The following is a 25,018-nucleotide window of genomic DNA, read 5'->3' as shown; positions in this document are numbered from 1 at the left end:
GGGAAAAACTTATTTACTGCAGTAAATGTTTATAAGGGCAGTCTTTAGCCTAACATACATAGTCCTAATACCTGTTGCAAATATTTCTGTTATGAAAATAAAGTCTAAGAAAGTAAATGGCAGAAGAGAAATTGGGTTGAAAGCTTTGGTTAGTTATTTGGTTCTTACAGAATTATGTACATTACAAAATGCATGCCAAAGAAAACTCATGCCTGATAAGGTTATTTATACCTCAGTCAGCCTAAAACTATTGTGATTTTCTAGCATGCCGAAACCCATAGAACCTTATCTCTGAGATATTACCACAGGGTAGCAGCGCCCCTGATCTGTGAGGTATTACCACAGGGCAGCAGCGCCCCTGATCTGTGAGGAATTACCACAGGGCAGCTGCGCCCCTGATCTGTGAGGTATTACCACAGGGCAGCAGCGCCCCTGATCTGTGAGGTATTACCACAGGGCAGCAGCGTCCCTGATCTGTGAGGTATTACCACAGGGCAGCCGCGCCCCTGATCTGTGAGGTATTACCACAGGGCAGCCGCGCCCCTGATCTATGAGGTATTACCACAGGGCAGCCACAGCGCCCCTGATCTGTGAGGTATTACCACAGGGCAGCCGCGCCCCTGATCTGTGAGGTATTACCACAGGGCAGCCGCGCCCCTGATCTGTGAGGTATTACCACAGGGCAGCCGCGCCCCTGATCTGTGAGGTATTACCACAGGGCAGCCGCGCTGTGAGGTATTACCACAGGGCAGCAGCCTGATCTGTGAGGTATTACCACAGGGCAGCCGCGCCCCTGATCTTTGAGGTATTACCACAGGGCACCTGCGCCCCTGATCTGTGAGATATTACCACAGGGCAGCTGTGCCCCTGATCTGTGAGGTATTACCACAGGGCAGCAGCGCCCCTGATCTGTGAGGTATCACCACAGGGCAACAGCACCCCTGATCTGTGAGCTGTTACCACAGGGCAGCAGTGTGTGGTGGTGCTGCGTCCACTCCTTTAGTTTCCAGACTTTCACTCTGCAGAAACTTGATATCCACTGCACCCCCACGCCATGCAAGCCCTTTCCTTGCAGCAGTGAGCCCAGACTGAGCTGTGTGCTTCTGTAGCCCTGAGCACCTCACAATGGGCTTGCCAGGTAACTCCAGGACTACATTGTTCTCTATGATGGTGTAAATACTGGACTAATCTACTGTGGCGCCAAGTCCTCTTCCCAAGGATGGAGGCTTTCTTTCACAATTATCATCTATTTGTGATATACTAGCCAGTTGAGAGGTAAGATAGCCTGGGCATTTTTTTTGTTGTCTTGCATTGATGTAAACTTCCAGTTTTTATTAGAGTAATGTTTCTACATGTAATGTTAATTACCTGATGATGTTAGGCAACCAGTCAGTGCTTATTCCTGCCCTACCCAGGATACTATATATATATATATATATATATATATATATATATATATATATATATATATATATATATATATATGTGTGTGTGTGTGTGTGTGTGTGTGATTACATCACCTACAAGCCCTGCTGCTGCCTTCCCTGTGTGCGCCTGCGCGGACGGACGCATTTTGGATCTAAGATATATATTATATATATATATATATATAGATATATATATATATATATAGATATATAATATATTATATATATTATATAATTTGTTATCATTTCGTATTTAATATAAGGAAATCTCAATTATTTTTAGTACCCAATATCCTTGGCTTTTTGGTCTGTGTGATGTGCGTCTCCAATGGGAGACACAAGGATGTCTGTGTTCCTACCAAAGACTACCTCCTGATGGAGGAATTGGGAAAATGAACTGGGGGCTACTTGGCAACAACCCCCCCCCCCCCCCCCCCCCCCCCCTTCTCAGAAAACTGCAAAACAAGTTGTGTAAGGATTCCTATTTGACGTTGGCTGTTTTTTGCTGGGGAAAAAAAAAAAAAAAAAAACTCAATGGAAAATAACCTTCTTTCCACCTCAAAGCAAATGCCACTCAATCGTACCTATGCGTTTATGACTGCTGGCAGTAGCGGCCCGGTTTCAGTCCGTCAGTTTTGAGTTTCACGTTTTCCTCAATTCATTGTAATCTCCCACTCGGGACTCCGCTGATCAGCCTGGCTCGCACTGAAAACAGGGTTTAGTGAGAGTCACACTGCGAGCGAGTGAGTGCGTAGCAGCAAACCAACTAATGTAAAAGATGGATTTTAACTTTCCCCAGTCTGCGATTTTCGCCGGAATCTGTGTATTGCTCCAGACACTTGTGTGCACAACCGCAGCAAGTTTGGAACCGTACGACCTGCTGTACGCAAGTGGCGTTGAGGCATTTTATAGACACGATTATGAGAATGTGGCGCTGTACATGGAGAAAGCCCTCTCAAGCTACACTGAGCTCCGGCAGACCAAGGTCCGGTGCAGACTCGGGTGCAATGATCAGCATCCATTTGATGCATCCTTTTCAGACTTGGCGTTCTTCAGTACGGTGCTCAAAAGGGCAGCTTGCTTTAACGAATGCATGGAGAGTAAAGTGGGGAAACAGCTGTCTATGCACCTGATCAGTGGGGATGTTGTTCAAGACTTCAACAGAAGGGTCCCTTATAACTATCTCCAGCTAGCTTACTATAAGGTAAGTCCCTCGGTACCGTATTCGTGTGGTACAGCCTGTGAACTTGTTAGGTAAAGTGTTTTACAAGGTATTAATTAACAGGCGAAGACTGTCACCGGTGCGGCAGTGACAGGACCATTAAACGTTTCTCTGTTGGTAAAAGTTGACACAAACTAGAAGGAACATGCGAAATGCGGCTGCGCATGTGATGTTACAATGAAATACAGATTATGTTTAATTACATTGAAACAGACATGTATTACGTTGTGGTTTGCCAATTTAAATGATTGTGCTGTATGGTGAGAGTGTGTATTTATGTATGTATGTATTTGTTTCCCTGGACTGGACAGCAAATAGCCCAATTTTGTGTGTATTCCCACAAAGCGCTCAGTCTGCAAGGAGAAGGACGCGTAACTGTTTCGACTCACCAGCGACGGCGCAGGAGAGAAACTTCCAGCAATATCTGCGTGGTCCTTAGAAACTTCCAGCTATAGGAGAGATGCTGGCTACAGTATTTCTATCAGCTGCTTGCAGCTGTAGCAGTACAATGTATGCTAATGGTGGTTGAAGTTGCAGCAAAGTGCTTGCCAAGGAAATTAGTGATTCTTAGACATTTTTAGGAAAGTCTACACACAGGCTCATCTGAGGTCTCAAGAGAGGGGTCCTGGCGGATGATCGGGCAGTTACCCCTGTCATGCAGTCCATTACCACAGGACGCAAGGTGATGCTGGTAAGTTTTAGTGTGCATTGGTAGTTCAACTTTCCAGGACTAAACTATCTGCACTTTTTCTCTTCAGTGTCCTTTCTGCATTGCCCCTGCACCTGATGCTCCACGCCCCTTCTCACCTGCGCCACAAAATGCTGCCTTTTTTGGGCGGGGGCAGGTTCTAGGAACTTTCTAGCTAACAGTGCGGGGAGGATAAGAGACGGATACCCTCTTTGTTTTCTTGCCAAGGAATTTGATATTTGTATTCCACCTGAAGAACTATTTATTATGTATCTGTGCCAAGCCTTGGCAGAACCTTGGAAATTGTTGCACGTTTTGGCCTCGCCACGCTGCCAAATCCAGGATTCTGGTGTACTGACCCAGTGAACAAACACACTTGCCTTGTGTCAAATACCAGGCAAGGGGATTTGAAAATGGGGAGAAAAACCTTGGTTTCCCTACAGTGTACGTCCCATAGCATTGATGGAAATGTCAAGTTCACTTGAGTATTGTTTCTGCATGTCACATTAATTACTTGATGATCCCAGGCAACTAGATAATAGTTATTCCTGCCCAACTGTGCATGCTAATATTACAGTAATTAAAAACAATTCCAGCATCTATTTATTCCACAGTGACTGGAAATAGATTGCAGGCGGCTTTATGATCAAAGTGGCTTATTAATGAGTCGAAAGCTGTACTCGTTCAAAAGGGTAACATTGATAGATGGCCCTGAAGGCTTTGACTGGAATTAGACCCAACCTGCCACCTCCCAGTCCAGAGGCATTGGAAACAAAAGCCACTAGACCCTTTGCTTGGCACAGAACACACTCTCTTAGGTGAAACTTACCAGAATATCTTCTGTGCCAGACAGTTATTTTAAGTGATAGATTTTCCCGTGAAAAAATAGAGGTGTTACTTTAATTAAATTGTTATAGAACATATAATCGCCATTGAGTGTTTTCTTGCTCTGTTTTAAAAACGGTTGTAAATGATCTTTCACTGTCAGCTGCAACTACTGTTGAGTTTCTCAATGTAATAAAAAAATAAACACAAAGTGAAGAAGACTGTCTTCGAGCAGCCTGATGGAGTCCCAGTTAAAGCAGAACCCATGCTGGATATGATATTCTGGTAGCAACGCAACATTTAAAGTGGTTTAAAGTGAAAACCACACCCAAACGATCTGCACTAGAACGCCAGCTTTGCTGTCCTGTGTAAAGCAGTAGTAGCTGCAGTCTAGTCTTACTCTAGAGCTTCCAGTTGCTGTACTGGATCCTGTGCAACCCTTTGGAGAGGAGGTACAGTACAGGGAGATGAATGCGAGCGTAATCTGTAAGAGTTTGATCACAAGGTCCCCATGTAATGTAGATTTAAAATAAAAAAATATAAAAATGAAATAAATCAGACTGTGTCTATAGCAAACTAGTTACCGAAAAAACCCACAGCGTTCCTTCTCTGTTTAAAAGTTACAGTGCTGGACTCGGGCTCGAGGGCACAGGCACGGACTGTTTTAGAAGGGAGGTCCTTTCAAGTTTGGCTGTCGTTTTATTTGGACAAATATTTTGTTTTCCTGCCACTGCTCGAATAAAAGCTCCTTGTGAATGTTTGAAAGGGCAGTATTATGTGGGCCGGAAGCCCCCCAATTATCTGATCACCTGGTCACCTCTCCAGCCCGCAGCCAGCATCAAAGGGTCTTGTTAGCCAAATCCAATGTGACCAATTATAGATGTTGTATAGGAGGCTGTTCATTGGAATGCTCTGAACCCAATTGAAAAAATATTTATTTTCTGTAAATTAGTTGGATGTTCACAGCAGTACTGCGTCCTACCAGTTAATTCTCAAAGTTCCTTCAATTGTTGCTTCATTTTGGTTAGCTTTTTCTTTCGATTTAATACAATGAACTCTCTTGTGACCTTTTTGTTTGTCAGTTTGTAAACTGTAGCCTGGTTCAATAAGAGAGCTGGCAGTTGATTACAGCGGCATGCAAATTGCAATTATGTCCAATCCTCATCAGGAATGTTTCAAGTTTGAGTTAGAAAGCTGGATGCTGCCGGAAATCTTTTACTCGAAGCCTGTAGACTGCAGAGGTTGACGTGGCCCAGGATCCCATATGACATGTAGCATTGATGCAATTGGCTGTAACGCATACGTCTGGAAACCAAATGTATTCTCATTGGTTGCTACCATGCTGTGTGACCTCCGACTTTATGAAAAGGCTAAGACAGTGTTGGTGTTAATTCTGCACAGTCCCTTTACATGTCTGCATGCTTGGGTTTTAGTGGATTATCGCACAGTAGCAATGCACTTTTGTATTATTTTTTTTAATGTAACATTAATTTGAGAGTTATTTGTTGGCAAATAATGAAATAAATACATAAAACAAATAAATTGGGTGTATTTATTCAGCTGATCACAAAAAAACACCTTCCTTGTAAATCGTGTATGTTGACAAGCAAGACATGTCATTCTGAACAGCCAAGAACACTATGATGGTTCTATGTGAAGCAGCATTGTTATGATGTGTGTGTATTCACATGAGGGTTGGATCAGCTCTTATGACACCTATTGTGTCCTCTGTGGGATGTGAATGAGTATTCGGGTCATTGTGTTCCCATAGAGACCCTTGTAGTTTGGAGCAGAGGTGACCTTCTCACTTTAACACTGTATTGTCAGGCATAGTATCCTGAAACAACCATTCCTTTGCTGCACCATCCAGCTTCCTGTATAGACTTGATCGTGAAGTGTGTACCCGGGTATGTTGCATTGAACCAGCATGCTTTCATTTAGTACAAGGGGATGGATTAGCAGGGACCGGAAGGATATTGTTTGAGGAATAAGACCACTCGAGTGTCCAGAAGTGAATACAAGTGACTGCCAAAAACACGTGGGTTTAATTTGAAAAAAAACAAAAAGCAAACCTGCAGCCTACAATATGTTGGATTAAAAAAAATAACTAACTCGTACGAACACATGCACACACACGTGCAGACACACGCACACACAACCATCCAGCATTATTGTGCATCTCTATTTTTATACTCTGACATCAATGTAAGTGGTTTGATAACTTGGGGAAATGTAAGGACTGGCAAAATCACACAGTGATTAATCATTACTTCAGTAAGCACAAACTCACTTGAACTTGATTTACACAGGAGAAATAACATGTAAACACGGCAGTAGTAATACAAAGAAGACTAAGAATAAGAGTACAAAACGTCTGGGAATGAAATAGACACTGGTAGTGTTTAGCAGGTGTTCCAGACAGGATGCGTCACTGTTTGTGTGTGTGTGTGTGTGTGTGTGCGGGGGGGGGGTGCTGCAGCATCCCCCAGGTCTGACACTGGGATGAGAGAAACCTCTAGAGAACAGCCAGGGCCTGCTGGTTTCATGTTCCAGACCGCAAACGAAGAGCAGCTGGAGGGAAACAGTGGGATGAGGAAAGGGGGGTGGGGGGGCTGTGTCTCGCTGTGTCTCGCAGGTGTGCTCCGAGAATATCACTCTACTGCAGAGGAGGAACATGTGTACAGTACAGCCCTATCAGCACTGCTTTCATTAGAGCGCAGCACGGAGCACTTGGATCTGCAGTGCTTTGCTCAAACTGCAGTGACATGTACCTGATCTCTAACCGGTTTTGAGTGACTGTTTTCAGGCAGTGGGCTAGGGGCTGTCTGAATTAAAGATTTAGTTTGTAATGTGATACACATGAGGTTAAAAGCTTGGCTCTCTTGCATTGTGGTTAAGAAGCTCGCATATGGTGCACAGGGTCACTGGTTCGCTCACAGCCTCGTTCCTGTATCCTATTGCCAACACGGGCCTCCAGCTAATGCAAACAAGATATCCTATGTGGGGATCTGAGCGTGTTGTATTTGCATGTACCATATTGCGTCTTCACACAGATTGTGGAAATAGGGCATTTCCTAGGGCTTGCAAATTGGGATGTTGGCTCACTATGGACCTCTCTGTCTGGGCAGTCTGTTTTCAGATCATACAGTACTCCATCTATTCATCATTCACAAAAAGTGCTATATGGTTGCTTTTGCTACTCCTTTTAGCCAGTCTCGTTGACTCAATAGCATAGCTGATCTCCCTTTAATTCATGGTATCTAACTGTTAATTAGAGTTTACAGTTTTTAAACAGCAACAACAGTCACAATGTTTTCATATCTTGCTAATGGCTGTTGAGTAAATGTGCTCTCATCATTTTCTATAGTATACATCTGCTTTGCTGTTGTTTTTCAGCAAATAAGCAAACGTGAGAAATATGATTTGGTTTTCTTAGTTTTTTTTATTTGTCAGAGATTCACTGTGAACATGTTTACCCAAGGTGTGGGGTTTATTCGGTAGACTGAGGGAAGGATGTGGTAAAGCAGTACTGTGGTATTGTTGCTTGGTTCAGTAGAAAATAATCTAATGAGCTCCGGAATTCGAGTCTCTTATCAACCACAGGCCAGGTCTGTTCAATCAAGTTGACTTTTATCATGAAAACATCGCAGGTAAGCGCCTGCTTAAAAAGCATTTTCTCCTTTCTCCACGCACTCACCACTTTATCAGCTTACTTGCTGTACTGTACTGTAGCCAACATCAAATTTAGTCATTATCACTGTCCAGACTCTACCGTTGGCCTGCTCATCACCCTTTCTCTCTCCTGATGTCAGTACCAGGTAAACTGTCGCTTTTACTAGAATCTAGATCTTCAACAGCATCCACGCCAAGCCCCTTCCTTCTCTAAACACAAGTGCTAGACTGCGGTCCCAGTCAGGTTGAACATACCTGAGTTCTCAGGTTACCCAATGGACTCCATATCCGGCTGGACTGCCCTTGTATTCACTCTAAAAGTAAAAAAAGAAAATCGGAAAACAATGTACTATTGTCTAGTCACTCTAGTGGTTTAAATTGGACAACACTTTTGAATCCTGCAGTAGCTTCCTAGATAGGCAGATGTCTACTGGTGAAGCTGGTGCTTTTTTAAAATGTTATAATTTTTTAATTTTTTAACTTGCATAGCAGAGCTGTAGGGTTAATATAGGTTAATTTGGGTAATGAACAGCTGCATCTGCTCTGTGATTTTCCCTAGCAGCTCCAATTCTTACTGCATTTATGCCAGTATATTAGGAAGAGATTTCTGTTTTGAATATCAGCTAATCCTTTTATTTGTCTTTCAAGTAAAAGCATGTGCTACAGTATGCTGCCAAACAGAATCCGTCATTTTGTTTGGGCTCTGGATTGAACCCCTGATTGAAGCAATGTGAGCTGCTGATAATGGCTTTGCCAGCCAAGGTTGGCTTGCTGAGATTTATATTTCTTCACAACGAAGGCTCTGAAAGGAGTAATAGGCAGATTTTGGCAGCCACACCACAGTGAAATAGATGCTATTGAATTGTCCTAATGGACTGTGTTTTTTGATTGGATGCTGATTGATCGGTGGCAGCGACAGGATCCTTCTTTTTGGCAGTGCTCCTATTCTGGCAGTGCATCGTTGCTAACCTCCACTCCCCTCCGCTGATCACAGACTGGAGTCTCCTAACTTTCTTTTCCAGCCTCCTCTGGGTGAATGATGAGGATTATTGCTCATTCCTGCTCTACGTTTTTCAGGGTCTTAATGCTCTGTAGCACAATTCCATTGCAGGTCTGGTTCTTGTTCTATTTCCGATTCCTTGTTAAACTCTGTGTATTCCCTACTGTACTTTCTACTCCGCATAAGTTGAGTTGCTGTTCGGAAGCTGTTGAATGACCTGTTTCATTGCCCCCCCCACCACCACCATCACCCACACATACACGCATCCTTTTTCTGGAAGCTTCTACTGTTTTATAAGAATGATCTACTGTATGCAGTGACTCTCCCCATTAAAAATATTCCACTCAAAAATAATGGCGGTACCAGCTTACTGCACAGAGTTATCTGGGTCCTAGTTCCTTTAATACTTCTGCTTAAGTAAAATAAATGATGCTTTCTAACAGGGACTTTAACTTAAGTAGACTCCTTGTAACCCAATATACATGCATAATTGTGTGGCATGAATTTGCTTTATCTCTTACAGATCTGAAGGGGGGGCAGGATAAGCCTTGCTGTGAATGATGGGGCTCCCTTACACAAGGCCGTGAACCCTGCAGTCCAGGCCGTCAGGAAATTCTGCCATTTATACTGGTTTTGAGACATGCTCATTGTAAATCTGCTTCAGTTAGGAAATACATGAAGGGCTGTTTTACATTTCAGTTTACTGTGTTCTCCGGTGCTAAATCAGGCTGATCTAGAAAGTGTGTCAGTGCTATTTCTCCAGTGGTTCAATGGCAGGGACAGGACGATTATTTTGCAGTAAAAAAATAAAAAGCCGGAGTTGTCGTCTACTAAAGTATGTGCACACTTGTTTTTTTTTAAATTGCTCACAGTGGTTGTTTGGTGGTTTTTGTTTTGTTTTTGTTGTAACTTTTGGCTTGTTTTCAGAAGATTATTTTGACTGCAGGAAGCTGATACTCGGCCACGAGTTGAAGGGGTTCCCAAGGAAAACAAAGTAATTTACCCTTGCAGCTATGGGGGCTTGTTGTACTGTACAGTAACTGAATTAGGTACTGCTTCCCCCTGCATTCCTGCATTCAGTGACACAGAACATTGGTTTGGCATGCTACACAGTGTCATTAAACTGAAGGAACACAAAGCCACTGTTTCAGGGACAATGGCTTGAAACCTACTACCAGGAGACCTAGTTTGGCACGATTTACCAAGAGTCATCTGGCAGCTGTTAACAATGGTAAATGATGGCCATGGATTAGTGTTGACCACGTAGTTCATATATCATAATGAAAACGTAATGATTACAGTATGTTACAAAATTAGCACCGGTACTTAACCCTTTCATGCATGAAATATTGCTTTTCACAATGGGGGGGGGGGGGGGGGGGGGGGCTACCATGCACCCGCGTCTTCTCTATATTCCCATATAAAGACAAGAAGAGAGTTTTGAGGTCACTGGGCATGGAAGGTCATTTTACAAGCGGTAACCAACGACTCTCTTTGAGTTCCGAAATGAACCTTTTGACTTCTTGCATTCTCCAATATGTTACAAAGGTCACTTTGCGAGTAAAGACCTTCGTAAATCTGGCCACAACGTAGCTCAATCTAAAGCAATTTTGAAATTTCTGAGGCTGTTATATTTAACGCCTTCTTGCTGTGAAGAAGATATTGGATTTTGTGAGACGAGCCTGACTATTTTTTAAGTGTATGTTGGGTACCGTCTAAAGTTCAGAAGCCTCATAGGCTGACTGTAATTGCCATGCATGTTTGTCCCCTTCATTTAGTGTAGCAGTCCGATTCCTGAGATCTAATCACACCCCTCTGCTTAAACACTCGCCACATGTGAATGCTGGCGAGTCTTGAGCCAGCACAGTACTACAGGAAAGGGATTGTAGCCAATGCTTGCAGATTCATTTGAAGCTTCGTTGTTCCAGTGATGACCTCTACCTTTTCATCTTGTGTTGCTGTAGTTATGATATACAGCTTGGGGCTGCCATGTCTCTGTGGTGACACCTCCTGCCTGTTTTGCATTAGTTAAAACTAATGCTGTCATCATCCTCTGTGTGGTTATAAGTTATGACTCAGGTATTCTGGGCGGGCAGCTGTGGCCAAAAGTTTGGCATCACCCTGTAAAATGAACTCGTTTGGCTTCATAAAGTTGAATGAAATCTGCTGAATAATGTTACTTTAATATTTAGTTACATACCACGTTGTATTTTTCCATTTACTTAATGAAAAAACTGACAAATAGAAAAATGTGACAAAATCTAACATGAAATATTGTACTTCTATTGTGGCTTCCGGTAGAGTTTAGACTTTATCCACTTTTTGACCTGTACTCCCCACCACCACCACGTTAAGCACCGTGATTGCCGCACACTTGGATACATGTTACAGAATTTGGACTGAAGTTTTTTCCCCTTTGTCAATGTGGTTCTTACCTATTGGTTGCAATGTTGCTTAGCAATACATCTAAATTGTGGGGGTGGTGGTGGTGGTGGGGGCTTTTGAAAGTGTGATCATGAGTGGAAATGCAGTGACTTCAGGCAGCGTGTCACCAGAGAGGAATTTTTACAGACTGAGACCAGCAGATGTTTGCCAACTGTTGATGTCTGGAGAGGAAAAATAGTTTGGGCTGAGAGGGTTGTGGGACCACAGACTGTCTGGATCTCGCTGTGGGATTCACTTGCCCCCCTTCCCCTAGCTGGGCATGTTTTTATTTAAGTGCTGCCTTCTTACAACAAAACAAACACATTCTCAAACTGTTGGCTATCGACTGAACACATTTTACAAGCTGAACTCTTCAGAACAGATGGTCTGACGTGAAAAAAAGCCTTGGCACAGCTGTTTGGTTCTGTATGTGTAGGGAAAAGACAGAGTATATCTCACAGAGCTGGACATACAGTGCAGTTAGACACCTGGGTGTGAGATTTGACCTCCCCTGAGTGGCCAATGTGTTTTAAGTTTTTAAATTTTTAATACTGCATATACTTATAATTTTTTTATTTTTTTATACTGCATATACTTTACTACTTTCCGTTTCAATTCCTGCTTGGTTAAACCTCGAACCCTAGACTATTTCAGATGCATTGCATGTATGTTTGTGTGTGCCATTTCCTTGCCTGCCAAGCTAGGATAGTGTATCTGAGCCCTTTCAGTCTGTCCTCGAGTGGACCTGCACTGCAGTGTGGCAGCTTGGAATGGAACGCGTTGCTCCTTTGAACCTGCTGTGCTGATAGGACAGGAAGAGTCTTGTTGAAGGAACGCCCACCAGCAGGGGGAGGGGCAGGGGGAGCAATAGTTCTGATCTTATCTCCTTGTGCTTATTGGGCTCTGATATTTTGGCAGGGATGTGTTGCCATATATGGTTTGTGAAAGGATCCTATTATCCCACCTCACCGCGCCCTCCTGCTCTAAACTTGATACCTTCCTTTTCTTTATGGAGCCTGGTTTAAATCAGCCAGATTCACATTGCGGAGGTGTTTGGTTGACTACAGGAAAATTAATCACGTTATTAATCACATTTCCAGCTTGTATATTTGCCTTTGTTTTACACTCTCCACAAATTCCACTCAGGAATTCAGAATTCACAATATAAGGCTGGTAAGAATATACAGTAGTGTTTTAAATGCCATCAGACCTCTTCCACTCCCGCAGAAGCTTCTGTGTTGACAGTCTATAGAAGCAGCTCCTGACACGTAAGCAGGAGTGCTGATTTGTGTGGTTCTACAATAGTGCTGTGTTGTGTGGCTGCAGCAGGCAGGCACAGAGTAACGCAGATCAGTACGGTTCACCATGCTTTTGTGGGGGTGTGCATGTTGAGGGCGGCTTTCCTGCTTGGTTTTATTTATCATTTTTGATGCACCTCTTTTAAAGCATTGCATGTCCACAAAATAAACTGTCGTGCATACTGTTGTATAGACACAAGAATGTCATCATCACCGGGGGAAAGGAAAACAAACACACCTGTCCAATTGCATTTGCTTTCAGTAAGAGATGAATTCTGCTGTATAGGTACAGTACATGATTGTGCAGTTACAGGCCTTGGTCCATAAAAAGCATCTGCTTTGAATGACTGTAGAACCTCAGACAATGGCTGATGCTTTTTGAATGGGGCCAGCTCCTGCAGCTTACTTACTTACTTACACCTGATGCCCCGTCTGGGGTATAGGCCGCCAACAAACGCTCTCCAGCCATCCCGGTCCCGAGCCAATCGCTCCAGCTGTCCCCAGGTGTGGCCTGTCCTCTTCATGTCTGCCTTCAGGTCACGGCACCATGTATTCCTTGGGCAACCTCTTTTTTTTTCCCCCTGCTGGTTCCAGGTGAGGGCTTGCCTTGTGGTGCTGGATGCAGGCTTGCGAAGCGTGTGGCCGATCCATCTCCAGCGTCTTTGGAGGATCTCTTCTTCTGCAGGCTGCTGTCTTGTCCGCTGCCACAGTTGTTCATTACTAATTCTGTCTGGCCAGCGAATTCGCAGAATCCTTCTGAGGCAGGTGTTGATAAAAGTCTGGATTTTCTTCATGGTGGTGATGGTGGTTCTCCAGGTCTCGGCTCCGTAAAGTAAGACAGGCTTTACGATGGTGTTAAAGATCCTGATCTTGGTGTTGACTGTCAGGTCTGTGGATCTCCAGACGTTCTTCAGTTGTTGGAAACCCGCCCTTGCCTTGCCAGTTCGGGTTCTAACATCAGCATCTGTCCCACCCTGTTTGTCAATGATGCTGCCAAGGTAGGTGAAGCTTTCCACCTCTTCTAGCGCCATACGTTCCAGCCTGATGGGTGTGGTATTTGCTGTGTTGACCTTGAGGATCTTGTTCTTCCCCCTGTGGATGTTGAGGCCCAACATCCGCAACAGTGCTGGTCTTTTCCTGTATCTGTTGCTGGGTGTGGGAGGGAAGGGCCAGATCGTCTGCGAAATCAAGGTCGTCCAACTGTGTCCAGAGAGTCCATTGGATGCCATTCCGCTTTTGGGTTGTTGTTGACTTCATAACCCAGTCTATCGCGAGCAGGAACAGGAAAGGCAACAGCAAACATCCTTGTCTCACTCCTGTCCTTACTTGGAAGGCGTCGGTGAGTTGCCGGCCATGGACCACCCTGCAGGTCATCCCCTCGTGGGAGTTTTGGATGATGTTCATGATCTTCTCCGGCACACCGTAGTGTCTCAGCAGCTTCCAGAGGGTCTGTCTGTTTACACTGTCAAATGCCTTTTCATAGTCAATAAAGTTGACATAGAGGGGCGAGTTCCACTCCAGTGACTGTTCCAAGATGATGCACAGTGTCACTATCTGGTCAGTGCAGGATCTATCCTTGCGAAAGCCAGCCTGCTGATCTCGGAGCTGGGGGTCGACAGTGTCCTTCATCCTGTTCAGTAGGACTCGGTTGAACACCTTTCCTGGGATGGACAGCAGCGTTATCCCTCTGTAGTTGGAGCAAGAGCTGAGGTCGCCTTTTTTCGGGAACTTGATGAGGTAGCCCTCTTTCCACTCTGAAAGAACTTGCTCCTCTTCCCTCCTCTGGCTGAAGAGTGGGTAAAGCATCTCCATGCTGGTCTCTGTGTCAGTCTTCAGCGCCTCTGCCGGAATGCTGTCTGGTCCTGCAGACTTGCTGTTCCTTAGTTGCTTGATGGCCATACGGATCTCCTCCTTAGTAGGTATACTGCAGTCGATCGGCAGGTCGCTATCAGCCAGCTGGATATCCGGTGGTTCCTGTCTGGTCTGTTCAGCAAATCCTCAAAATGCTCCACCCATCTGTTTCTCTGCCCCTCTTAATCTGGTATTGTCCTCCCTTCCTTGTCCTTCACGGGTCTTTCTGGTTTGCTGAACTTTCCTGACAGCTTCTTGATGGTGGCGTACAGATCCTGCATGTTTCCCTGGTGTGCTGCTTCCTCTGCTTCTGTTGCCAGCAACTCCATGTAGTTGCTCTTGTCTTTCTTGATGCTTCTCTTGATGCTCTTGTTCACTAATGCTCTTCCTGTGCCTTGGCTTTTCCAGCTCGCGTGCGACTGTTGTTGACTGCCGCCTTCTTCATTTTCCTCTTCCTCTAGCAGATCTTGTAGGACCTGAAACTTGTTGGAGAGTGAGATGGTGAACTCTTATAACTTGGTTGGGTCTTTCAGGAGCGTGGTGTTGTAACGCTGGCGTTGGTTGGTCCCTCCTATCCAATTCCTCTTTAACTTAAGCAGGAACCAGGCAACAAGGAGATGATGGTCCGAAGCAACGTCTGCACCTCGTTTGACACGTACATCCTGAAGAGATCTTCTGAACTTCTTCTCCTTGCACACATGGTCAATCTGGTTCTCCATCAACAGGTCTGGTGATACCCAAGTTGCCTTGTGTATCCTTCTGTGATGGAAGAAGCTTCCTCCGATGACCAGGTTGCCTGTGGCGCATAGGTCAGCGAATCACTCCCCGTTGTCATTCATCTCACCCAGCCCCTGCTGCCCCATGACCTCCTCATAGTCCCTATTGTTGCTGCCGATCTTGATGTTGAAGTCTCCCATGACGATGATGACATTCCGTCCTGTACAATGGTAAGCAGTCTGTTGTAAAAGTCCTCCTTGTCCTCCTCTTCACTGTCATTCGTTAGTGCGTAACATTGGATGACGTCCATGTTGATCCTCCTGTTTTTGGTATGGAAGGAGGCTGTGACGATCTGTGGGCCGTGTGCCTCCCACCCAATGAGTGCTCCCTGGGCTGTCTTGGATAACATCAAGGCGACTCCCTGGGTGTGCAGCGCGTCTTCTTCCTCATGCCCCGAGAACAGCAGCAACTCCCCTGTGGCAAGCCTCCTCTGACCGGAACCAGTCCATCTTGACTCACTGATTCCAAGGATGGCAAGGTTGTAATTCCTCATCTCGGCAGCCACTTGTGCAGTCTTTCCTGTTTCGTACATGGTGCGCACGTTCCATGTTCCGATGGTGATGGTGGTCCTGGTGGAGATGATGGTCATCGGCCTGGCAGCTTCCAGAGACTGGCTTTCACTACCCGGTGTCATAAAACCTCCAGCTGGAGATTCATCCTCTCCTAGTACCGAAATGTTTGTTGATGTATCTGTTGGCGTTTCTGTAGCAGTTGGTTTTTCTACGGGGAGGGGTCGCTAGCCCCTCGCCCAACCCTCCTCCTTTCTCATCACGGGCTTGGGACCGGCAATGGCGGAGTTAGCTCCTACAGCAGCAGAGGTTATTTATAGTTCCCTGTGTTTTGCAATTCGGCATTTAAAGCTAAAACATTGGATTTGTGACAAGGAACACCTAATACTCGTCTTAATGAAGTCATAAGTCATTTTTATTTTCTACTTTGCTTTTCTGCTGATTGCCAACATATATTATTGGAAGATAAATTTAGTGGAAACAAAGCAAACCATTACACAGTGAAGCAGTGCATATTTGTAATGGGGTGTATTTAAAAACAAAGTCATTTATGTTAATTTCACTTAGTATATTTAAACTGTTGACAGAGTTGACTGAAATGGATCTTGTGAAATCTTTGTGGCAGGTGAGCAGGGCTAAGCAGACAGTGGTTGAAAGTGTAACACAAGACATCATGGGGGGCATGTGAAGCTCAGAGTAGGGACTTGCTGCAGTTTTAAAATGGGAGGTAAAGTGGCTAAGGAACTAAGTTCAGTAGGCAAATGTGTCTAATTCTAATGCTTTAAGGTAAAAAGACAACCTGTTTTGCTAGGGCCTCATCTGTGTACAGATGGATATATTGGGAGTTGAGAAGGGGTTAAACTACACTGGAGATGAGGGGTACAAGATGGCTATTTTTTGAATACCTATCCGCCCATTTACTGTGAATAATTGAAGCTGTCCAATGTTTCAACCACGTAGGATCTGAGACATTGGGGTCGCCCTTGAACAATGAAAACCATGGGTTTTAGGTGGTCTCTCGGGAATGTCTTTAACTCCAGTTTCCTCCACGCCGTTACATCATGACCCATGTGTGCAGACTCCGCAGTGAGTGTTTTTTCCAGGGCTGTGTGGATCAGAGGCTCTGCTGCCAGTTAGGATGTAAACAAACGTAGAAGTTACAGGTTTGAACCCCCTGTCCTGCTGGCTTGACCGGTGCAGCGCCTGGGAAATCAATTTGATTTTAGTTCCCAGTTTCAGACGTGGATATCTTGTCTTTGTCTGGCCTGCGCTGATTGATTGTAATGCAAGGCAGATGGAGAAATGATTAGTTGTCTGCCTGCCTGGTTTCTCTGTTCTTTACAGTGCCGGCATGTGTTGTAGCCAAGAGAAGCAGGCCTTGTTCCACAGTACAGTAGAGTCAAGGTCGAAAATGAATGCTAAGCATTAATACAGCCCATCAGTACCACCTATGATCTGTTGTGTGCATCATCTGTCTCGTCTGTTTTCCTCTTTGTCAGCACATCTGTTTTATCCATTATCTGTTCTATTTATTTTGTGTCTGGTAAACCCATCTATCTGTGTTGTTGTTGTTTATTTTATAGATTCATATTTTACTGTTGGGATTTGGGGGAGATTGTTTGATGTGCAAGTAATTGTTGTTAAAAAGGTCTGGATTCAAAAAGGCTTCTCTTAGATTTATTTAATGGTCTCATTTACATTGTTTTGGAAACGTATTCAAAGCTGATGTGATGCTTGATAATGATTGTGTTTCCTGTGTTTGTTTTGTCTGTTTGCAGGGTGTGTGAACTTGCTTTAAACCCTGTGTGGCTCATTCTTGTTGTGTGTTTAGCTATTGGAACTGACCTAAATGCCAAGCCTATCGCGTAATGCTTCGTATGTGAAGTGTATATTGTAGTGGGCTCCCTGCTGCTAAAGTGCAAACCTCATCATACACAACTACTGTGCTGAGCACTCTATTACCAGTCTTGGCAGACACCGCTGCAGAAATCCCTTTATTGTAGTAAATACGCCAACTGGGTGACCTAACTAGGAATTGTTGAAGCGTAAAATTACAAAAACACTGTCTATTTGAATCAGTTCCAACACATCACTGATCAAAATTGCAATTAGCAGTATTCTGTTAAAATTAGCTTTTCACAGTGGCAACAAATTACTTGAATTTAATTCACTGTTGTTCAAGTTACGTTCAAATGCAGTTGAGCAATCATAGCAGTGATGATGTTTACAAAATAGCAACTCTAATTGCAATTCCTTTGAATAAACTGGAATTGGGAATTGATTAAAAAAAATAAAATAAAATAAAATAAAAAGGAATTGATCTCAACCCTGGATTCAAACTGGAATGTTGAATCTGCTTCCCTGCTGAAAGGTGCTGTTTGCAAGTCGGATCGGAGAACTTGCTGGTGAAGCAGAATCTCTGGTTTCCTTTACTGTTTACTGTTTGTTTAGATGACAGTCACTTGTTTACATGAAGGAATAAACAGAAAAAAGAACAGTTCCTATTTATGGGCACTTTTCTAAGTACGGTGTGATCTAGAAGTGTACTTTGTTGTATAAATAACTACATGAGGCAAGCTTTAGATCATGGTGCCTCCCTTTTAAAAAGCTATATGGTGATGGATGTTACAGGGCTGAAATAAACCTCAGATAGAGGGGTGTAGTTGTAATATGAGAGGTTTGGTCTTTTTTGTGGTGGAATAATGATACGACTAAGACTGTTCAAGAGAAGAGGCCTTCGGGCCAGGGACTGATGAGGATGATGTAAGAAGGTTTAATGTCTTAGTCAGACGCATGTTTAACTTCAAAGCTAGAAAGGCGGGTATGTCTAGGATTACTGTGAGGTTATGTGCTTGCTTTCCCTTCCTGCAGTAACAGAGCGGTTTCAGTGATAAGCCTTTTATTATCACCTTTCTTTTTTTCTTTTTTTGTTTGCGAGTTCTACGCAATATTGCAATAGGAAATTGACACGTTTTGGGATATACCTGCAGAACTGTGAATTTTACCTAATTTACCTAAATGCCACCTGATAATTCTACCACTGCTCTAAAAATCTACCCGGATCTCTTTGCTCTTTTTAAAATAAGTGGGTTTTGACGATGGAAAGCAGTAAAAGACTGATCAGTCCTAAGGATAACCGGTAGCTAATTCTACCACGGGAGCGAGGGAAGAGAAGGAGCGAGCATGGGAGGAAGGAGAGTGAAGAGAAGGCATAGCAAGTCGGCCAGTAGAGGATGAGTGGAGTGGGCGAGAGGAATATAAGGAGACGCGGGATAAGAGCTATTGAATTGCCATCAGTCACTGGTCGTGCGGGGCTCTGTGTGCAATGGGTGGTCCCCACACCCCCACCCTCCCGGGCTTCAACTCCACAGCTCTGATGGGAGAACACATATCCCTGCTAGAGGCTTCTCAGTGGCACTGCTTTCAGTGCTCAGCAATCCCAGGAATCCCTGCTAATGCTCACTTTGGACAGGCTGCTTGTGGTTGTCTGTTTATCGTCAACGATTGCTTGCTGTCTTCTGTTTTTCCTTCTCTTAGGAGAAAATGTGCCTTTTCGATGCCAGAACACAATCTTGGCCCCTTTTGATATACAAATATAAAAATAGCCTGACATAGAAAAGAAGTGATGAAACCAGAAAATGTGGAATATATCTATATATTATGTCACGTTTTCTGGTTTTATAGTTTATTTTGATTTGCACTTTTCTGTACAAAATGATTCTTTGTCTAGCTACAATAGATTATACAGCAGGTTATGTACAGTATAGTTACTGCTAGTTAATATTACCTGTGCATTTCTTGCAATTGGTGTCTGCGAGATCCATATTGTAAAACACATGAATGGCATTTCAATGTACAGAAATGAGTCAATGTCGCTGAAATGTGCCACCTGGTCTAAATGCCAACTCCATACTTTGTTGTATTCACAGTTTCATTAATGTAGCCTAAGGGCTGCAGACAGATCAGTGATGGATAAAAAAAAAAGACTAGGCTACTATACTGTATAAGCTGAATGCTTTTTATATATATATACAGTACAGCAATGACAGTGTCTAGGTAGGATTGTTTCTAACTTTTTATTTATTTATTTTTGCGATCCTGCCTTTCAAACGCTGTTATAGAGTATTTAATATATGTATTTTGTAAAAGTGAAGAACTGACTACTGTGTATCTCAATCTTCCTTTATAGTCAGTGGCCCCTATGTCGTCATTTTGTTAAGACACGCCTTCTCTTCTGTGATAAGGCACGTCTTAATATGCTAACGATTTCCATAGCACGCATCTTAATAAGCGGCATTCACATTAGTAAATACCAACTTATTTATAGTTTCAAGACGCGCGTCATATGGCTACTTTTAAGAACCTTTAGTAAATGAGGCCCTAATGTTCTTTTAAATAGGAACATCTGTTTTCTACTGGTGATTAATCATTTGGTATTTTGTTTAGTCATCTTATTTACAGACATACTTCCCCATCATTGGGGATATTCCTTTAATGCCTAAAATGACTAGAAGAGTTTGAAGGTATTAGTCTGGGCTAGCAGTCTGGCACACCCTTGTGGTGGCTAGCCTTGTGTTTCAGAGGCTCTGTTCGATCCTCCACCACTAGCCTGCCCAAGGAGCCCCCCTGTAACGGATACAAAAATTCCTGGAAACCATGCAGGAGTTTCCTTTTTTTCTAGGAAATTAACTTAAGAATTCGTGGGGGCCCCCCTGACCCCCCCCCCCCCCCCACACACCACACACACCCCCCCCCTCCCTCCCTCCTCGCCCCATCTCTTAATAGGCTTGCTAAAGATCTCCTTTGTAGTAGAATGGTTAGGCAGCTCAGGCCTTGCAGAGCTGCGACTATGTTGGGAGAACCACTGTGAAGTCTCTTTTCACAGGCCTGGAAACCCTTGAGGCTACACGCTATTATATCACCCCCTTGAGGCTACACTGCTCACTATTAAATCATCGCAATGAGGTGGTAAATCAAACGCTTGCCCTGAGGGCCAATTGCTACGAAAAGGAAGAAAAGGAAATGTAACTACAGTACAAGGTACCTCTGTGCCCCGGGCCCCCAGCTGTTTGTTATCTTAAGAAGAGAGGGGGGTGGGGGAGAAAAAAGTGTTAGGTAAGTCTGAAGCAAGGGACTGCAGTATCGGTTGTAGTGTTGTAGTGAATTGTCCATATAAATTCAGATGTACTGTATTCCATATTACACAGCGTGAGGATGAATGTTCTGCAATATCATAGCCATCTGTTTCAGAAATGGCCCGGACAATCCCTCTGTTTTTCAGTGCACTGCACAGTCTCTCTTCTCCAGTGACATCCATGGTTCTTATGCAGCTAACACACTGATTACAATGGCCACCTGTAGCATTAGTATAAACTCTTCTAGAGAGACACATCAGACCATCCCTGCATTTATTTTACTCTGACTTCAGTCAAGGGCAGTGGAAAGCCCTGGCACAGGACCGAGCAAGCAGCCTTTCCGAGCCCAGTCCTATGTTAACGAAAGGTTTCTTCCTGTGAAGACGGCCTAAACCCGTAAACGCACTGCAGGCCTGTTCCTGTAATCTGCTTAAAGTATGAAGAGTTAGCTGTTTGTGTCGAAAGGTTTCTTCCTGTGAAGACGGCCTAAACCCGTAAACGCACTGCAGGCCTGTTCCTGTAATCTGCTTAAAGTATGAAGAGTTCTGGATTTTCAGCCTGAGAGACCCTATAGTTCCACAGAGCAGGGATAACAAAAAAACTACTGGTATAACGACACGCTAGTGAGTCTGTGTCACATTCATTCGTCAGTGTGATGGGACCGAGTCTACACCAATTAATTAAGCAACACTTTTGCGGGGTGAATTTCTGTACACCACTCTGCTCTACTCTGTCAGGCATATAATGAAGCTGTTTCTGGTCCTCAACCAAAAAAAATAAAAAAAATGCATGAAATAACTAGCATAGCAAAGCAATCAAGCAGCTACTGGAAACATATTTAAAAGTATTCAAATCACTTCCTTAGTTATCGTTTTACTCTTGATGTGCCCCTGTTTTTTCGCTTTGCATTTCTTTTTTAATGAAGTGCCTTTGGCTGTTTTATGCTGTATTAACTTTGAAGGGCTGTAGGAGGTCAGTGTGTTGGGACAGTGTTCTGGAAAAAGAAACATTCCAGTTAACTCTTTCTTGCAAATGTCCTGTCCTCGTGAACTATAGGCTACTTCTTATATAGTTCTGGCTCCCAGAGAGTCCCTGCACGTTTTTTCCCCCTTTTTGTGGGAGACTTTCTGGTTTGGGATTTCTTCATATTTTTAATGCTAACTGCTGCCAATAAAAAAAAAAAAAAGCAATAAATAAGAGTTTCTGCCAACAAGCTGTATTATATTATATTGTATTATATACATACACACAGCTCTGGAAAAAATTAAGAGACCACTGCAACATTATCAGTTTCTCTGGTTTTACTATTTATAGGTATGTGTTTGGGTAAAATTAACATTTTTGTTTTATTCTATAAACTACTGACAACATTTCTCCCAAATTCCAAATTAAAATGTTGTCATTTAGAGCATTTATTTGCAGAAAATGACAACTGGTCAAAATAACAAAAAAGATGCAGTGTTGTCAGACCACGAATAATGCAAAGAAAATAAGTTCAGATTCATTTTTAAACAACACAATACTAATGTTTTAACTTAGGAAGAGTTCAGAAATCAGTATTTGGTGGAATAACCCTGATTTTCAAGTACAGCTTTCATACGTCTTGGCATGCTCTCCACCAGTCTTTCACATTGATGTTGGGTGACTTTATGCCAATCCTGGCACAAAAATTCAAGCAGCTCGGCTTTGTTTGATGGCTTGTGACCATCCATCTTCCTCTTGATCACATTCCAGAGGTTTTCAGTGGGGTTCAGCTCTGGAGATTGGGCTGGCCATGACAAGGTGTTGATCTGGTGGTCCTCCATCCACACCTTGATTGACCTGGCTGTGTGGCATGGATCATTGTCCTGCTGGAAAAACCAATCCTCAGAGTTGGGGAACATTGTCAGAGCAGAAGGAAGCAAGTTTTCTTCCAGGACAACCTTGTACTGATTATTGATCCAACCGTGCTCACTGGGATATCCAAACATTTGGATATTATTTTGTACCCTTTCCCTAATCTATGCATTTATATTACTTTATCTCTAACTTCTGTAGAATGCTCTTTGGTCTTCATTTTCCTTCAGATTCACAGCCTTACCAATGATCCTTCAACAGTGGGGTTTTTATCCAGAAAATGTGACAGCAACTTTAATGGTTCACAGGTGGAGGCCAATGGTAAGGTAATTGTGTCATCGTTAGGGCAATTTCTTTCATCGGTGCAAACTGGGAGCTTCCACAGCACAGGGGTTGAATAGCAAAATATTTCAGTTTTTTATTTTTCTTAAAAATATTTCCCAACATAAAACCAATGTCACCTTACAATAATTGAGTCTGAGTTTCAGTGTTTAAAAATAAAATATCAAACAGAACGAAATTTCAATGTACCATTTGTAATTTGGTAATATGAGAAAATTGGTCAGGAGTCTGAATACTTTTGCAAGCCACTATATATATATATATATATATATATATATATATATATATATATATATATATATATATATATATATATTATTGACACCACAAACACATGAGTCAGAGGCCTGTTTTCATTAAGCACTAAATGATAAGACTGATTGGTCTTGAATGATATGTAATACATTGCAAAGTAGTGCATTGGAATTGCAGAAAATTGTGTTGGATTGGTTTGTGCTGTGTTTAGAGCCTGGGAGTGAGAGTTGACCTCACAGCCTCTCTCCACAATACTAAAGGAGAATTGCATCCTAAAACCTCTGCTGGTAGGTACCGCAAATGATGAGCAAACAAAACCAAGTATAACAAAAAGTCGCTTTTTACCAAACACCTTAAATCACTTTGAATACATTTTTGCTGAAACGGCTGTCTGTGTTTTCAGAGCTGTAAATGTTAATGCAAAGGTTATATTATGCCTAATATGTATAAGGAGACAGGACTTGGTTTGGCGTGCAGAGTACACAGTACAATCAACAATGCGCCTTTCATCCTCCAATTCTTTTTTTTCTATTAATCTTCCACGTCTTCAGACACATTGGGGCTAATTGCTCCTGTGGGGTTCTCATTCACCAGGGTGCAAATTGCTCTGTGGTTCAGGAGCACTGTGCCAAGGTACAGCCTGCAGCCTAGGGCTGTTAACAGTAGCTGCCAGCAATGCTTGCAGTAAGGTAGCGGGGCAAATTGAGGTTGGGCTTCACTGCCAGAACCCTGGTTTGGATTACAGCCTTTTTATGTCTGTAATGTAAAACCCAGCTGAGGCAAATTTAGTTGCACAAAAAAAGTCTGCTTCTGAGATGACATTCTGCATTATGGTAGAGTAGTTTACTTTTAATGAAATCTGGCATTTTAAACGTAATCTATGTCAGCTACCACCTTGTGTTATAAACAGACAGGGTTTTCAGTGCTTGTATGCAGTTTACTTTTTTCTTTACACCAGTTAAAGGAGAAATGGTAAACAGGTTCTTGAATATTGCTTTCCGTCTACGCTGTTTGATTAGTATGTGCAGCACAGCACAGCCATCTGATTTCTTTAAAGTGCACCAAAGCACCTTCAGTGCTCTGTGCTCTTCTACAGACTTTGCATCTCACGGCAGGCAGTGTCATCATCATAGTCTAACAAGGCATGGGCTGTTACATGTTTGGCACCAGTGTCTGACAATGGGTGAGTGTCTCAAATATTAAAATGCTGTTTGCAAGGGGAAACTAGCCTTCTTTTCTCAGCCTCCTGTGCTTGCCAGTGGTTTAATGCAGAGGCAGTTCAGACATTTTAAGTGTATTAAAATATTCCTACTGCATCTATAAAAACCGAGGCTATAGGCATGCAGTGTGCAAAACCAAACAGAAACCTCTTGGAATCCAGGCAAATTGATTGCGCTGTTCAGTTTTAATGCGTACATTTTACATTTCCCCAGAGAAGGGCTAGTGAGTAGAATATGGTTCGCAGTATGAATAGTGGCATTGTCTGGGTATGGAAAGTGCAGTATCTCCTTTGTAGCTTTTTAAAGGCCGGTTGTGTGTGTGAACAAAACTGCTTTGGAGCCACCCGAGACCTGGTCACTTGGGGCCTTTTTTAAGTTCTCATTTTTAGCTGTCTTAATCCATGTGTTTTTTTAAAAAGATACCGGCTTGTTTGCAATTGATTGAGTCAGAGTTTGATCTTAATCCCTCAATGAGGGCTCTTTTTTTAATGGCAACTCGCATCTCTTACAGTGCAATATGCCTATTTAGTGTATTTC

The 25,018-nt window shown here is 43.2% G+C and overlaps 1 protein-coding gene across 1 annotated transcript in view; it reads left to right on the top strand.

Moving 5' to 3' along the window:
- The first annotated feature begins 1,983 nt into the window (after window positions 1-1,983).
- The window catches only part of LOC121323343 (prolyl 3-hydroxylase 2-like), a 46,154-nt gene continuing 23,119 nt past the window's right edge, over window positions 1,984-25,018 (top strand). The window contains exon 1 of the mRNA XM_041264349.1: window positions 1,984-2,631. Coding sequence (XP_041120283.1) covers window positions 2,206-2,631 — 426 coding nt within the window. The 5' untranslated portion in view covers window positions 1,984-2,205. The remainder of the gene's footprint in view (window positions 2,632-25,018) is intronic.

The sequence above is a fragment of the Polyodon spathula genome, chromosome 11 (genome assembly GCF_017654505.1).
Source record: "Polyodon spathula isolate WHYD16114869_AA chromosome 11, ASM1765450v1, whole genome shotgun sequence".
NCBI classification, from domain to species: domain Eukaryota; kingdom Metazoa; phylum Chordata; class Actinopteri; order Acipenseriformes; family Polyodontidae; genus Polyodon; species Polyodon spathula.
Note: the sequence above shows the minus strand (reverse complement) of the source record. Positions and strands in the feature narration are given on the sequence as shown.